This window comes from Elephas maximus, chromosome 10 (genome assembly GCF_024166365.1).
Source record: "Elephas maximus indicus isolate mEleMax1 chromosome 10, mEleMax1 primary haplotype, whole genome shotgun sequence".
In the NCBI taxonomy this organism is placed as follows: Eukaryota; Metazoa; Chordata; class Mammalia; order Proboscidea; family Elephantidae; genus Elephas; species Elephas maximus.
The window spans coordinates 64783995-64802690 of NC_064828.1; the positions used below are offsets into that span (position 1 = coordinate 64783995).

General features: G+C 40.0%; 1 protein-coding gene across 3 annotated transcripts in view; it reads right to left on the reverse strand.

Moving 5' to 3' along the window:
• Positions 1 to 18696, reverse strand: part of TXNDC16 (thioredoxin domain containing 16) — a 130828-nt gene that overhangs the window by 76534 nt on the left and 35598 nt on the right. For all 3 annotated transcript variants that reach the window (XM_049897806.1, XM_049897804.1, XM_049897805.1), the window contains one exon: positions 6871 to 6992. In XM_049897806.1, coding sequence (XP_049753763.1) covers positions 6871 to 6992 — 122 coding nt within the window. The remainder of the gene's footprint in view (positions 1 to 6870; positions 6993 to 18696) is intronic.

Below are 18696 nucleotides of genomic sequence, written 5' to 3' on the forward strand. Positions count from 1 at the left end.
TCTATACTAGAGAACACAACTGGACCAGTAACATCATGATACATGGAGAAAATACTAAAGTTATCAAAGATTTCATTTTACTTGCATCCACAATCAACACCCATGAAAGCAGCAATCAAGAAATCAAATGACGTACGCATTGGGCAAATATGCTGCAAAAGACCTCTTTAAAGTGTTGAAAAGCAAAGACGTCACCTTGAGGACTAAGGTGCACCTGACTCAAGCCATGGTATTTCCAATCGTCTCATATGCATGAGAAAGCTGGACAACGAATAAGAAAGACCCAAGGAGAATTGATGCCTTTGAATTATACTGTTGGTAGAGAATACTGAATATACCATGGACTGCCAGAAAAATGAACAAACCTGTCTTGGAAGAAGTACAGCCAGAATACTCCTTAGAAGTGAGGATGGTGAGACTCCATCTCACTTATTTTGGACATGTTATCAGGAGGGACCAGTCCCAGGAGAAGGACATCATATTTGGTAAAGTAGAGGGTCAGCAAAAAAGAGGATGACCCTCAGCGAGAGGACTGACACAGCGACTGCAACAATAGGTTAAAACATAGCAATGACTGTGAGGAGGGTGCAGGACCGGGCAATGTTTCCTTCTGTGGTACATAAGGTCACCAAGTCTGAACTGACTCGATGGCACCAATAACAATATGTGTGTGAATGTGTATATAAGTTTTTGTTTTTTAATCAGACTTACACACAGTCTAAAGTGACAACAAATTCTACAAGGCATATTAAGAAAAACAGCTGTTTCCCTACCCCATCCTATTTCCAATTCCCAAAGACAGCTACTTTCAATTTTTTTTACCGTTTCTTTTAGTATTTACGTCCAACTTACTAAATGACATGCTTGTACTCACACTTCCTGAGCTCTCTTTCCTGAAACCCTACCCTACAAACACACTTTCCATCCCCTCAACTCTCCCAGTATTCTTATAATTTTTATTAGATCAATATTCAGCATTTACATTGTTATACTACCTACATATAAGCCACATGGTACTGAATGACCACTTTTCCTTTTTTGCACAGCTTTGTTTTCACTGCTATTTTAACTGTGCTTATTTTGTTTATATTTCTCCTTAATTTACTCTTAAACTCTTCCAAATTTGCCCAGACCTCTAATTCTTAATATCAGTTATTCAATCAATTCCATTTTCTTGGAGACATTTGTGCAGAGCCTTCTCATTTGCTTCAATATGGACAGTTGCCACTTGACCTACTGTACAACTATCATCCTGAGAGCAAATCTCCCCCTTTTCCTGCATGATGAATTTTCTCCTTTCTGCTGAATGTTTGTCATCAGCGTACAAATACCCATCTTAAAATTTTTCTCTCGACCCCACATACTCTTTGAGCCACTTTGTCCCCTTCCGTTTATAGCAACATTTCTCCAACAAGTCTCTATATTCACAGTTTCCAATTGTCCTCCACCTATTCTCTCTTATACCTCCCCTTCAATCTGGCATTTATCTTATCACTCTACAGAAAATGCTCTGGTCAAGGTCACCAATGACTTCCATATTGCTAAGCATAATGGCCAATTAGAAATCCTGATGGCATAGTGGTTAAGAGCTACAGCTGCTAACCCAAACGCTGGCGGTTTGAATACATCAGGCCCTCCTTGGAAAGCCCATGGGACAGTTCTACTCTGTCTTATATGGTCGCTATAAGTCAGAATCAACTCGATGGCAATGGTAGGTTTAATGGCCAATTGGCACTTACCTTCATTAACCTTTCAATACCATTTCACACAACTGTTACTTCTGTATTCCTTAAAACCCTGTTTCCATGCTTCGTTTTCAAGGCACTCCCACCACACAGGCCATTCCTTCTCAGTCTCCTTTACCTCAATGACCTGTAAATGCTGAAGTATCTAACAGATTTGGCCTTCTTTTCTTTCCCATCTAAGCTTACTCCCTTCACGACTCTTCTGGTTTGAAACTTTTATCTCCAAAATTTATGGACTAACGTGTATCCCCACAATAAAATCCAGACTAGTAATATCCAACTTGTTGTTGTTGTTGTTAGGCGCCGTCCAGTCAGTTCTGACTCATAGCAACCCTATGCACAAGAGAATGAAACACTACCGGGTCCTGTGCCGTCCTTACAATCGTTGTTATGCTTCAGCCCATTGTTGTAGCCACTGGGTCAAGCCACCTCATTGAGGGTCTTCCTCTTTTCCACTGACCCTGTACATTGCCAAGCATGATATCCTTCTCCAGGGACTGATCCCTCCTGACAACATGTCCAAAGTATGTAAGACACAGTCTCACCATCCTTGGTTCTGAGGAGCATTCTCATTGTACTTCTTCCAAGACAGATTTGTTCGTTCTTTTGGCAGTCCATGGTATATCCAACATTCTTCGCCAACGCCACAATTCAAAGGCATCAATTCTTCTTCAGCCTTCTTTATTCATTGTCCAGCTTTCGCATGCATATGAGGCAACTGAAAATACCATGGCTTGGGTCAGGTGCACCTTCGTCTTCAAGGTGACATCTTTGTTTTTCAACACTTTAAAGAAGTCCTCTGCAGCAGATTTGCCCAATGCAATGGGTCTTTTGATTTCTTGACTACTGCTTCTATGGGTGTTGATTGTGGATCCAAGTAAAATAAAATCCTTGACAACTTCAATCGTTTCTCCATTTACCATGATGTTGCTTATTGGTGCAATTGTGAGGATTTTTGTTTTCTTTATGTTGAGGTGCAATCCATACTGAAGGCCTTTGATCTCCAATAGTACATGCTTCAGTAAGGTTGTGTAGTCTGCATAACACAGGTTGTTAATGAGTCTTCCTCCAATCCTGATACCCCGGTTCTTCATATAGTCCAGCTTCTAGGATCATTTGTTCAGCATACAAATTGAACAGGTATGGGAAAAGAATACAACCCTGACGCACACCTTTCCTGACTTTAAACTAATCAGTATCCCCTTGTTCTGTCCGAATAACTGCCTCTTGATGTACAAGTTCCTCATGAGCACAATTAAGTGTTCTAGAATACCCATTCTTCGCAATATTGCCCATAATTTGTTATGATCCACACAGTCGAATGCCTTTGCATAGTCAATAAAACACAGGTAAACATCCTTCTGGTATTCTCTGCTTTCAGCCAGGATCCATCTGACATCGGCAATGATATCCCTGGTTCCACGCCCTCTTCTGAAACCGGCCTAAATTTCTGGCAGTTCCCTGTCAGTATACTACTGCAGCCACTTTTGAATGATCTTCAGCAAAATTTTGCTTGAGTATGATATTAATGATATTGTTTGATAATTTCCGCATGTGGTTGGACCACCTTTCTTGGGAATAGGCATAAATATGGACCTCTTTCAGTCAGTTGGCCAGGAAGCTGTCCTCCATGTTTCCTGGCATGGATGAGTGAGCATTTCTAGTGCTGCATTCATTTGTTGAAATATCTCAATTGACATTCCATCAATTCCTGGGACCCTGTTTTTTGCCAGTGCCTTCAGTGCAGCTTGGACTTCTTCCTTCAGGACCATCAGTTCCTGATCATATGCTACCTCTTGAAATGGCTGAATGTCGACTAATTCTTTTTGGTATAATGACTCTGTGTATTCCTTCCATCTTCTTTTGATGTTTCCTGCATCATATAATACTTTCCCATAGAATCCTTCACTATTGCAACTTGAGGCTTGAATTTTTTCTTCAGTTCTTTCAGCTTGAGAAATGCTGAGTGTTCTTCCCTTTTGGTTTTCTATCTCCAGCTCTTTGAACATGTCTCTATAATACTCTGCCTTCTCCAGCTGCCCTTTGAAATGTTCTGATCAGTTCTTTTACTTCATCATTTCTTTCTTTTGCTTTAGCTGCTCGACATTCAAGAGCAAGTTTCAGAGTCTCTTCTGACATCCATCTTGGTTTTCTTTCTTGTCTTTTCAATGACCTCTTGCTTTCTTCATGTATGATGTCCTTGATGTCACTCCACAACTCATCTGGTCTTTGGTCATTAACGTTCAACACGTCAAATCTATTCTTGAGATTATCTCTAAATTCAGGTGGGATATACTCAAGTTTGTATTTTGGCTCTCGTGGCCTTGCTCTGATTTTCTTCAGCTTCAGCTTGAACTTGCATAGGAGCAATTGATGGTCTGTTCCACAGTCAGTCCCTGGCCTTGTTCTGACTGGTATTGAGCTTTTCCATCATCTCTTTCCACAGACATATTCATTTCATTTCTGTGTGTTCCACCTGGCAAGGTCCATGTATATAGTCACCGTTTATGCTGGTGAAAAAGGAATCTGCAATGAAGACGTCATTGGTCTTGCAAAACTCTATCATTCGATCACCAGCATTGTTTCTATCACCAAGGCCATATTTTCCAACTACCGATCCTTCTTCTTTGTTTCCAATCACCAGTAATTATCAATGCATCCTGACTGCATGTTCAATCAATTTGAGACTGCAGAAGCTGATAAAAATCTTCAATTTCTTCCTCTTTGGCCTTAGTCGTTGATGCATAAAATTGATGTGTAGTCATATCAACTGGTCTTCCTCGTAGGCGTATGGATATTATCCTATCACTGACAGCATGGTACTTTAGGATAGATCTTGAAATGTTCTTTTTGACGATGAATGCAACACCATTCCTCTTTAAACCGTCATTCCCAGCATATTAGACTACATGATTGTCCATTTCAAAATGGCCAATACCAGCCCATTTCAGCTCACTAATGCCTAGGATATCAATGTTTATGCATTCCATTTCATTTTTGACAACTTCCAATTTTCTTAGATTCATACTTCACACATTCTAGGTTCTGGTTATTAATGGATGTTTTCAGCTGTATCTTCTCATTTTGAGTCGTGCCACATCAGCAAATGAAGGTCTCGAAAGCTATACTCCATCCATGTCATTAAGGTCGACTCCACTTTGAGGAGGCAGCTCTTCCCCAGTCGTCTTTTGAGTGCCTTCCAACCTGGGGGGGCTCACCTTCCGGCACGATATCAAACAATGTTCCGCTGTTCTTCATAAGGTTTTCACTGGCTGATTGTTTTCAGAAGTAGACTGCCAGGTCCTTCTTCCTAGTCTGAGTCTGGAAGCTCAGCTGAAACCTGACCTCCATGGGTGACCCTGTGCTGGTATCTGAATACCAGTGACATAGCTTCCAGCATCACAGCAACATTCAAGCCCCCACAGTACGACAAACTGACAGACACATGGAACCCTTGTGGCAAAGTGATTAAGAGCTCAGGCTGCCAACCAAAACGCCTGCAGTTCAAATCCAGCAGCCACTCCTTGAAAGCCCCATGGGGCAGTTGTACTCTGTCCTAAAGGGTCCGTATGAGTCGGAATCAACTCAAAGGCAATAGGTTTAATATCCAGCTACCTTGTGGATATCTCCTCTTGGATGTCTAATGACTATTTCACAATTATGATGTTTAAAAGTGAACTCCAGAGCTTCTCCTCTGAACTATACATTCCCAGTCTTCCCCACCTCAGCTATTAGCAATCTTACCCTTCAAGTAGCTTAAGTCAAAAACCTAGAGTTTTCTCCACTATTTCTCTCTCACTCCACATCCAGTATGTCAGCAAATGCAGTTAGCCTTACCTTCAAAATGCTGCTAAAACTCCAACATTCATTGCCACCTCTGTTGCTAACACCCTGGTCTAAGCACCCCACCATCTTCTCTTGAATGCATTATTGCAATAACTTCCTGATTTTCTCCCCTATTCTACCCTTGGTCCCTCCAACCTATTCCAAACAGAGCAGTTAGAATGATCCTGTTAAAATAAAAATCAGAGAGTTCCAGTTTGGTCACAGCAATGTAAACCCCGTATAGTCCACCCTTCTCAATGATTACAACTAAAAACTCTGGACAAAATACAACCCTAGGACCCTGCAAAGTACCCATAAGCAAGTGGTTTGTAGAGTATTATTTTATAAGTGTATTTAATACTCTATGTACTTAGTAAGATTTATGTTTATAAAGATGGAGATCTCCAATAAATGATTTTATTTCATAGAGTATACACAATTCTTAAAATACCATTAACAACATTTTAAATTAACATATTCAAGTTATAATCATTAACCAATAAATGTTCTGAAAGCATAATTATACTTGGTTCATAAAATGTTTGTAACTTCTTTACAACAAAATTAGGTATTAGTGATACTGCCAAAAGCAGATTTTCAAAAATCAGGAAAAAATGTGGTAAGGAGCAAATATCAAAATAAAAAAGAAATCCAGACAGTCAACAATATTAACTGAATACTAGAGAACACTACATCAGGTACTATGAGAAAGTGTAAAAAAAATAAATAAATAAAGGAAAAAACAGTATTAGGTAACACTTACAAAGCATCAACTATGTGCCAGGAACCATTTTAACTCTTCAAATGCATTTAATTATAAACACTAAGAGATAAGCACAATTATTTTTCTCATCTTATTAATTAGGAAACTGAGGTACAGAAAGATTTAATAACTTGCCCAATATCACAGTACCAGAAACTGGTAGAGCAAGGAGTCAAACCTAAGCATTCTGGCTCCAAAGTTCTAGTTCAATCACTATACTGTGCTGCCTGCTTAAAGAAAGATAACGTAACAGTAAGTACAGTGAAACCTGTGAGAGCTAGAATTCAACAGGACTCCCTTGTTTTCCGGGTCTCAAAAGGTTGTCGCCTTTGACAGGGTACAGTCTTAACCATTTTTCTGTTGCTCTCTATTAGTGGAAAATATTTTACTCTTCCTTCCCTGATAGATTTCTGCCTTTCACAGGTTCTAGCTTTTGCACGTTTTACTGTATTAATTTTTTGGTCAAAATGCCCTATTTCAAGTACTTTAACATACGTAAGTACAGGGGCAAAGAGTAAAGTTAAAGTTGATAAATACCTGGTGTTCCAATGGCTCTTACATAAGCAAATGCAATATTTGCTTTTCCTTTCAGAACATTTTCTATGTTCTGAAGGTCTTCCAGAGTAGTAACATATTTTACTTCATTAAAAAGAAGGGCACTGAAATAAATAAAGATGTAATTAGTAGAAAAATCTGATACATATTGTGACGGTTAATTTTATGTATCAACTTGGCTAGGCTATAGTGTCCACTTGTTTGGTAAAACAGTATTAGTTCAGATGCTGATATAAGGATATTTCATTAATGTGATTAACATTTACAGTCAGTTAATGCTAAGTAAAGGAGATTACTCTCCATAATGTGAGTGGGCCTCATCCAATCGGTTGAAGACCTTAAGAACAAAAACTGAGGTTTCCAAGAAGAGAAGGAATTCTGCCTTGAGACTGTAACATAGATATCCTGATGGAGTTTCCAATCAGCCACTTGACCTATGGATTTTGAACTTGCCAGCCTCCACAATTGTGTCAGTCAATTGCTTAAAAGCATTCGATCTCTTTGTGGTTCTGTTTCTCTAGAGAACCCCAATGGCTAACATACGTACTTAGTTATTTAAAATATATTTGTTGACTTTGACAAAGGACCAAAGTTTTATTAAACGAGGAAAAGACAGTCTTTTAACAAATGGTGTGGGCATGACTGAATATCTGTAAAGAAATGAAATAAGACCCATACCATGGACAAAAACTAACTCAAAATAGATCAAAGACCTAAATAGAAAACGTAAAATGATAAAGATAATGGAAGAAAAAATAGGGACAAAACTAGGGGCCCTAATACATGGCATAAACACAATACAAGCCACAACTAACAATGTACAAACACCAGAAGATAAACTTGATAACTTAGAGTTCCTAAAAATTAAACACTTAGGCTCATCAAAAGACTTCACCAAAAGAGTGAAAAGAGAACCTATGCACTGGGAAAAAAATTTTAGCTACAACGTATCTGACAAGGGCCTAATCTATAAAATCTAAAAAAATTTCAACACCTCAACAACAAAAAGGCAAATAATCCAGGGCCAAGATGGCAGATAACCAGATACCTTCTATGGGCCCTCTTACAACAAAGGCTGGAAAAAACAAATGAATCGATAATATATGAAAATCTAGGAGCCCTGAACATCAAAGACAATGTTGAGGAGTCGGGCTGAATGGCCAGGGGAGGGAGAGACAGTTCAGAAGCAGTGAAGTGCCAGGGCTGACCTGGCTGGCACCCTGCAGGCTGGATCGGCTGGTGCACACAAGCTGAGAAAAGCAGTAGCATTCAGGATGCGTTTTCCACATTGAGAGAAACTGAGCAGCAGAAAGTCTACATAAGCCTCCGGAGCCAGGGAGAAATAACACTGGATCTGCAAAAGTTAAGTACAAGCATCTAACCTTCCACAAGGGATCAAAATAATCATTTCCCCTCTGGGAAGTGTCTCTCTTTCCCTCACCCACCTACTCCCGCTCTGCTATGGTCCTGGTCCAGCAGTGTCCAGCAGCTGCGGTACCCCCAGGCTGGAATTAGGACCCTTCACGCCCAAGCAAGTATTCCAGCTTTGGAGAGGGAACAAATAAATGTACAAACAGGAAAAAAGAAACTGCCAGCTCTCCTAAGCCAAGAACTCAGGGCAGGCACAGCCCCATTGCCTAGGCACAGGCATAAGGGGTCCATGGACTTCAAATGCCTTTCAAACCTGCCTAGATCTGTGTCGGCCCATTCAACAGCTTAGGCCCTCATTAACATAGTACAACAGGGCACATACCTGAAGCCTATTTTCAACTGCAACAGCTAAGCGGGAGTGGCAGAGGTGACATTTGACACGACCTTGCCCATTAAGCAGGGTCTTCACCCACTCCACCTAGCCACCCACAGCAGGAGTCCAGGAACAAGTGGTGCCTCCTAGTCCTTAGAGCCAACAGCACTGGGGTACCCAAAGTCTGGCTGCAAAACCCACCCACCTACATACTCCAGGGGACAGGGACAGACCTTCCATCCAGGCACTCAAGGGCAGACATCAGCCCCTACCTTTCTCAGCACATAACCCTGTACTTCAGTCAGATACCTGTGCCTGCTCCAATCACCCCTACATAGCCCTGCCCATCTAGGACTGTAGGTGAGAGCCTGCACCACACACTCAGTGACTGACAACCTAGACACCTGAACTGAATCCACACAAGAAAAATAGCAGACTCCTGGGATCACATACCTACTAGTAGCTCCAACCACATGGTGACAGGAATATGAGAGCTTCAAAGATACCAATGATCAAAGTAGTTCACATGCCCAGCCTATTTGGGTATATCAAAACAAAACAAAAGAAGAAGCTAGGACACATAAGCAACCATACAATAAATAAATACCGTAACATTGATGGCTCAGAGGTAAGAGTCAACATCAAATCACATGAACAGGCAGACCACAATAGACCCAGCAAGTGACTGAAACAAAGAACCAGGGAACTTCTTGGAGGAAGTGAAGGTCTTGGAATTACCAGAGTTAGAATTTAAAAGGTTACTATACAGAGCCCTTCAAGAGATCAGAAAGAACATCAGTCAAAATGCAGACCAAGCCAAGGAAGGTACAGATAAGACAATAGAGGAATTTAGGAAAACTACACAAGAGGAGAATGATAAATTTAACAGGCTGCTAGAACACACGAAGAGACAGCAAATAGAAATTCAAAAGATTAACAATAAGATTTCAGAATTAGACAACTCAGTAGAAAGTCATAGGAGTGAAAAAAGGCAATGGAAACCAGAATCAGTGAAATTGAAGATAAAGCACTTGACACCAATTTATTTGAGGAAAAATCAGAAAAAAAGCTTAAAAAAATGAAGAAACCCTAAGAATTACATGGGACTCTATCAAGAGAAATAACCTATGAGTGACTGGAGTATCACAACAAGGGGGGATAACAGAAAATACAGAGAGAATTGTTAAAGATTTGTTGGTAGAAAACTTCTCTGATATCGTGAAAGACAAGGAGGCATCTATCCAAGGAGCTCATCAAACCCTGCACAGGGTAGATGGGCAATATCACAACAGACCCAACAGAAATTAAAGGAATCATAAAAGGACACTATGAAAAACTGCACTCCAACAAATTTGAAAACCTAGAGGAAATGGACAAATCTCTAGAAAAAATTACCTACCTAAACTGACACAAACCAAGATGGAAAAACTAAATAAACCTATTAATAAAAGAAGAGACTGAACAGGTAATAAAAGAAAAAACTTCCCCCCACCCCCGCCAAAAAAAAGGCCTGGACCTGATGGCTTCACTGGAGAATTCTAACAAACTTTCAGGGAAAAGTTAACACCACTAATACTAAAGGTATTTCAGAGCATAGAAAAGGATGGAATACTCCCAAACTCACTCTATGAACTCAGCATAACCCTGATACCAAAACCAGGTAACACCACCACAAAAAAGAAAAGTACACAGCAATATCCCTCATGAACATACACAAAATTCTAGCCAATAGAATTCAACAGCATACCAAAAAAATAATTCACCATGGCCAAGCGGGATTCATACCAGGTATGCAGGGATGGTTAGACATTAGAAAAACAATCAATGTAATCCATCGCATAAAAAAAAGAACTATATGATCTTATCAATTGATGCAGAAAAGGCACTTGACAAAGTCCAACATCATTCATGACAAAAACTCTGAGCAAAATAGGGATAGAAGGGAAATTCCTCAACATAATATGACTTATACAAAGCCAACAGCCAACATCATCCTAAATGGAGAGAGTCTGAAAGTGCTCCCCCTGAGAATGGGAACCAGACAAGGATGCCCCTTATCACAACTCTTACACAACATTGTGCAGAAGGTCCTAGCCAGAGCAATAAGGCAAGAAAAAGAAACAAAGGGCATTCAAATTGGTAAGGAAGAAGTAAAAGCATCCCTATTTGCAGATGATATGATCTCATACACAGAAAACCCCAAAGAATCCACAAGAAAACTACTGGAACTAATAGGAGATTTCAGCAAAGTATCAGGATACAAGACAAACATATAACAATCAACTGGATTCCTCTGCATCAACAAACAGAACTTCAAAAAGAAAATCAACAAATCAATACCATTTACAATAGCCCCCAAGAAGATAAAATACTTAGGAGTAAATCCAACCAGAGACATAAAAGACCTATACAAAGAAAACTAAAAGACATTACTGCAAGAAACCAAAAAAGACCTACCTAAGTGGAAAAACATAACGTGCTCATAGATAGGAAGACTCAACATTGTGAAAATGTCAACGCTACCCAAAGCTACCTACAGATACAATGCAATCTTGATCCAAATTCCAGTGACATTTTTTAATGAGATGGAGAAACAAATCACCAACTTCATATGGAAAGGGAAGAGGCCCCGGATAAGTAAAGCATTACTAAAGAAGAACAAAATAGGAAGCTTCACACTACCTGATTTTAGAACCTAATACACTGTCATGATAGTCAAAACAGCCTGGTACTGAAAAGACTTGAGAATCCAGATATAAATTCATCCACCTATGAGCAGCTGGTACTTGACAAAGGCCCAAAGTCAGTTAAATGGGGGAAAAGACAGTCTCTTTAACAAATGCTTGCTGGCATGACTGTGCATCCATCTGCAAAAAAATGAAACGAGACCCATACCTCACGACATCTACAAGAATTAACTCAAAATGGATCAAAGACCTAAACACAAAATTTAAAATGATACAGATCATGGAAGAAAAAATAGGGACAATGCTAGGAGCCCTAATGCATGGCATAAACAGAATGCAAAACATAACTAACAATGCACAGACACCAGAAGAGAAACTAGATAACTGGCACCTCCTAAAAATCAAATACTTAGGTTCACCAAAAGCCTTTGCCACAAGAGTAGAGAGAACCTACAGACTGGGAAAAAAAATTTTGGCTGTGACATATTCATAAGGGTCTAATCTCTAAAATCCACAAGATACCACACCTCAACAACAAAAAGACAAATAATCCAACTAAAAATTTGGCAAAAGCCACTTTGATGAGTAGCTTCTGGGGGTCTCATAAGCTTGTGAAGGGCCATCTAAGATATACCTATTGGTCTCATCTTGTCCAGAGCAAAGGAGAATATTATCCCAAAGAACTAAAGGACCACACGAACCAGAGCCTCCACCAGCCTGAGACTAAAGAACTAGATGGTGCCCTGCTGCCACCACTGATCACTCTGACAGCAATCACAATAGACAGTCTTGGACAGAATGTCAGTAAAATGAAAAATGTAGAACAGAATTCAAATTCACAAAAAAAGAGCAGAATTATTGGTCTGACAGAGACTGAAGGAACCCCTGAGACTATGGTCGCCACACATTCTGCTAACCCAGAAGTGAAGCCATTCCCTAAGCCCATATTTCAGATAAAGATTAGACAGGACTATAAAATAAACAAAAGAACAGCACACATGAGGAACATGCTTCTTGGTTCAATCAGATATATACACCAAATGAGCAACTCCTGTCCAAAAGCAAGATGAGAAGGCACGAAAGGACAGAAACTGAACAAATGGACATAGGGAACGAGAGCTGGAAAGGGGAAGCATGCTGTCACATTGTGGGGGCTGAAACCAATGTCACAAAACAATGTGTGTATAAATTTTTCCATGAGAAATTAACTAAAGCTGTTCATTTGCACCTAAAGCATAATAAAATTAAAAAAAAAAAAGGGGCAAAGGACTAGAACAGACATGTCACCAAAGACATTCAGGCAGCTAAAAGATACATGAGGAAATGCTCACAATCATTAGCCATGAGAAATGCAAATCAAAACTGTAATGAGATACCATCTCACTCCCCCACAGCTAGCTTTAATCCAAAAACAAAAAATAATAAATGTTCTGGATGAATCTGGAGGGCATTATGCTGACTGAAATAAATCAATCACAAAAGGACAAATATTGTATGAGACCACTACTATAAAAACTCATGAAAAGGTCTACACAAAAAAGAAACGATCTTTGATAGCTACAAGGGAGGGGAGGGGTGGAGATGGAAAAACAATAAACAGACAATAGATAAGTGGTAACTCTAGTGAACGATAAGACAGTGCACGATACTAGGGAAGCCAACACAACTTTTCCAAGGCAAGGTCACAGAAGCTCCATAGGTTAATCCAAATTCACTGAGGGACCAAATTACTGGACTGACGGATGTGGGGACCATGGTCTTGGGGAGCATCTAGCTCAACTGGCATGACATCATTCATATAAAAAATGTTCTACATTTTACTTTGGTGAGTAGTACCTGAGGTCTTAAAAGCTTATGAGTGGCCATCTAAGATATTCTACCGGCCCCACCCCATCAAGGGCAAGGGGAAATGAAGAAAACCAAAGACAAGAGGGAAAGATTAGTCCAAAGGACTAATGAACCACAACTACCACAGCCTCCACCAGACAGAGTCCAGCACAATTAGATGGTGCCCAGCTACCACTGACTGCTCTGACACACATCACAACAGAGGGTCCCAGACAGAGTTGGAGAAAAACATAGAACAAAATTCAAACTCACAAATAAAAGACGAGACTTACTGGCCTGACAGAGACTGGAAAAACCCCAAAAGTATGGCGCCCAGGCACACTTTTAGCTCAGTAATGAAGTCACTCCTGAGATTCAGCCTTCAGTGAAAGATTAGACAGGCCCATAAACCAAAATGAGACTAAAGGGGCACACCAGCCCAGGGGCAAGGACTAGAAGGCAGGAAGGGAAAGGAAAGCTGGTAATATGCAACCCAGGATAGAGAAAGCAGAGTGTTGACATGTCATGGGGTTGCTAACCAATGTCACAAACCAATATATGTACTAATTGTTTAATGAGAAACTAGTTTGTTCTGAAAACTTTCATCTCACAACAACAAAAAAATAAATAATGTTGGAGAGGTTGTAGAGACTGGAACGCTTATTCACTACTGGTGGAAATGTAAAATGGTACAAGCACTTTGGAAAACGATTTGGTTCTTCCTTAAAAATCTAGAAATAGAAATACCATATGATCCAGCAATCCCACACCTTAGAATATATCCTAAAGAAATAGGAGCTGTCTCCTGTCCAGGCACAAACGGTCTACAGACTTTTAATACCTTTTATCCCTGCATGGACCTGTGTGGGCCCATTTCAGGAGGTTACGCCCTTGTTAACGCAACGTTATATGTGCTTGAGATCTGACTTCAACTGTTTCAGCTGTCTGGTGGAGGGGGGGTTTTTGATGTTTAACACTGCTCTGCCTTACCTACCCACATCTGGGGCCTGAGGGCTGCTGGCTCCACCCTCGTCACCTAGCCACCCACAAAAGGGGGGTGCCTCCCAGTCCTTACAACCAAAAGCACTGGGTGCCCACAGTCCGGGAACCCACCTACGTGTGCACTCTAGGGAACAGGGATGCACTTTCCTCACAGACACACAGGGGATGGTTGTCAGCCCCCTGCCTTGTTCAGAGTGTGACCCCCTGCTGCAAACAGGTACCTGTGCCTATATCAATCACCCCTGCCCCTCTATGACTGTAGGACAGAGCCTGTACCTCACACTTGATGACCAATTACCTGGACGCCTGAGCTAAATCCATACAAGAAAAGTGAATGGGCTCCTAGGCTCATATACCTGGTAACTGCTCTAGCCATCTGATGACAGGACGTTAGAGCTTCCAAGTAACAAATAATCAAGCTAGCTCACTCAAGCAGACTATCTGGGCATATCAAAACAAAACAAAGCAAGAAGCTACACTATAATAAGCAAACAAAATAAATTAATATAATAACTTACAGATGGCTCGGAAACAACAATCAATACCAAATCACATAAAGAAGCAGACCATGATCACTCCAACAAGGTCTCAGAACAAAAAAACCAAGAAATCTTCCAAATGAAGATGTCTTCCTAGAATTACCAGGTGTAGCATACAAAAGATTAATATACAAAACTGTTCAAAAGATCAAAAGATCAAGAAGGAGATCAGGCAAAACACAGAACAAGACAAGGAACACACAGATAAAGCAGTTGAAGAAATCAAAAACATTATTCAAGAACATAATGAAAAATTTAATAGGCTTCAAGAAGCCATAGAGAGACAGCAATCTGAAATTCAGATTAACAATAAAATTACAGAATTAGGCAACTCAATAGAAAGTCAAGCAGCAGAACTGAGGAAATGGAAGGCAGAATTAGTGAGTCTGAAGATTAAACACTTGGCACCAATGCATTTAAAGAAAACTCAGGTAGAAGAATTTCAAAATATGCAGAAACCCTAAGAATTATGTGGGACTCTGTCAAGAGAAATAACCTACGAATGATTGGAGTACCCGAACACAGAAGGATAACATAAAATACGGAGAGAACTGCTGGAGATTTGTTGGCAGAAAACTTCCCTGATATCATGAAAGATGAGAAGATATCTATCCAAGATGCTCATCAAAACCCACAGAAGGTAGATCTCAAAAGAAAGTCACCAAGACATTATAACCAAACTTGCCAAAACCAAAGATAAAGAGAGAATTTTAAGAGCAGCTAGGGATAAACGAAAAGTCACCTACAAAGGAGAGTCGGTAAGAATAAACTTGGACTACCCGGCAGAAACCATGCAGACAAGAAGGCAATGAGATGATTCACATAAAGCACTGAAGGAAAAAAATTGCCAGCCAAGAATCATATATCCAGGAAATCTGTCTCTCAAATACGAAGGCAAAATTAGGACATTTCCAGATAAACAGAAGTTTAGAGAATGTGTAAAAACCAAAGCAAAACTACAAGAAATACTAAAGGGAGCTCTCTGGCTAGAAAATCAATAATATCAGGTATCAACCCAAGACTAGAACACTGGACAGAGCAATCAGATGTCAATCCAGATAGGGAAATCACAAAAGTAAATCAAGATAAAAAAACACTCAAAACAGGGAAAAAGCGATGTCATTATATAAAAGAAGACAGCATTAAAATAATAGTGACTAAAAAATGTAGTCATATATCTTTCATATGGAGAGGAGGTCAAGGTGATATAAAGAAATTAAAGTTAGGTTTAAAGTTAGAAAAATAGGGGTAAATATTAAGGTAACCACAAAGGTGACTAACAATCCTACACATCAAAATAAAATACAAGAAAAGAAATAGGAGTCACGAATAGATATATGCACACCTGTGTTCACTGTAGCACTGTTCACATTAGCAAAAAGATGGAAACAACCTAGGTGCCCACCAACAGATGACTGGATAAACAAATTACGGTACATACACACAATGGAATACCATGCAAGAATAAAGAACAATGATAAATCTGCAAAACATCTTACAACATGGATGGATCTGGAAGCCATTATGCTGAGTGAAATTAGTCACTCATGAAACGACAAATATTGTATGAAACCACTATTGTAGGAACTCAAGAAAAGGTTGAAACACAGAAGAAAACATTCCTTGATGCTTACAAAGGTGGGGAGGCAGGGGGAGGGAAATTCCCTAACTAGGTAATAGACAAGAATCATCTTAGGTGAAGGGAAGGACAACACACAATACAGGGGACGTCAGCACAACTGGACTAAATCAAAAGCTAAGAAGTTTCCTGAACACAACTGAACACTTTGAAGGACTGTAGTGGGGCTGGGTTCTGGGGACTGTGGTTTTGGGGGACATCCAGGTCAACTGGCATAACAAAGTTTATTAAGAAAATGTTCTACATCCCACTTTGATGAGTGGTGTCTGGGGTCTTAAAAACTTGTCAGCGGCCATCTAAGATGCATCAATTGGTCCCAAACCACTTGGAGAAAAGGAGAATGAAGAACACCGAAGACACAAGGAAAATATTAGCCCAAGGGACAAAAGGGTCACATAAGCTAGAGACTCCATAAGCCACAGACCAGAACAACTACAGGGTGCCTGACTACCACCAAAGACCACCCAGACAGGAAACACAACAGAAAGTCCCTGATGGAGCAGGAGACAAGCGTGGAGTAGAACTCAAATTCACGTAAAAATACCAGACTTAATGATGTAATTAAGACTAGAGGAACATTCAAAGCGATGGCCCCCGGACACTCTGTTAACCTAGAACAAAAATAATTCCAGAAGCCCACTCTTGAGACAAAGAATAGACTGGAATATAAAAACAGAGGAGCGTCCAGAGTAAGACAGACTAGGAAGAAGGACCCAGCGGTCAACTTCTGAGAAAAATAGGCCAGTGAAAATCATATGAATAGCAGTGGAACATTGTCTAATATACTGCCAGAAGATGAGCCCCTCAGGTTGGAAGATGCTCAAAATATGACTAGGGAAGAGCTGCCTCTTCAAAGTAGAGTCGATCTTAATGATGTGGATGGAGTCAAGCTTTCAGGACCTTCATTTGCTGATGTGGCATGACTCAAAATGAGAAGAAACAGCTGTAAACATCCATTAATAAACTGAACATGGAATGTACAAAGTATAATTCTGGGAAAATTGCAAATCGTCAAAAATCAAATGGAACACACAAACATCGATATCCCAGGCATGCATGAGCTGAAATGGACTGGTATCGGCCATTTTGAATCAGACAATCATATCATCTACTATGCTAGCAACGACAACTTGAAGAGGAATAGCGCTGCATTCATCCTCTAAAGGAACATTTCAAGATCTATCCTGAAGTACAATGCTGTCAGTGATAGGATAATATCCACATGCCTATAAGGAAGACCAGTTAACATGACTATTATTCAAATTTACGCACATACCGCTAAGGCCAAAGATGAAGAAATTGGAGATTTTTACGAACTTCTGAAGTCTGAAACTGATCGAACACGAGATCAGGATGCACTGATAATTACCAGTGACTGAAATGCAAAAACTGGAAACAAAGAAGAAGGACCAGGAGTTGGAAAATCTGGCCTTGGTGAAACAGAAATGATACTGGAGATCGCATGGTAGAATACTGTGAGACCAACAACTTCTTCATTGCATTTAACTTTTTTCGCCAACATAAACGGCAACTACATACGTGGACCTCACCATATGGAATACACAGGAATCAAATCGACTACATCTGTGGAATGAGACGATAGAAAAGCTCAATATCATCAGTCAGAATGAGGTCAGACGTTGACAGCAGAGCAGACCATCAATTGTTCCATATTCGAGTTCAAGTTGAAATTGAAGAAAACTAGACAAGTCCACAAGAACCAAAGTACTACCTTGAGTATATCCCACCTGAATTTAGAGACCATCTCAAGAAAAGATTTGACATGTTGAACATTAAAGACCGAAGACCAGACGAGTTGTAGAATCACATCAAGGCTGTCATATATGAAGAAAGCAAGAGGTCTTTAAAAAGAAAGAAAAAACCAAAATGGATGTAGGAAAAGACTCTGAAACTTGCTCTTGAACGTCAAGTAGCTAAAACAAAGGGAAAAAACGATGAAGTCCAAGAGCTAAACAGAAAATTTCAAAGGACGGTTCAAGTAGACCAAGTTAAGTATTATAATGACCTGTGCAAAGTGCAAGGGACAGAAAACCAAGAGGGAAGAACACGCTCAGCTTTCTCAAGCTGAAAGAACTGAAGAAAAAACTCAAGCCTCGAGTTGCAATATTGAAGGATTCTATGGGGAAAATACTAATGACACAGGAAGCATCAAAAGAAGATAGAGGGAATACAGAGTCACTATACCAAAAAGAGCTGGTCAACATTCAACCATTCCAGGAGGTGGCATATGATAAGGAACCAATGGTACTGAAGGGAGAAGTCCAAGCTGCATGCACTCAAGGCACTGGCGAAAAAACAAGCCTTCAGGAACTGACAGAATACCAACTGAGCTGTTTCAGCAAACTGACA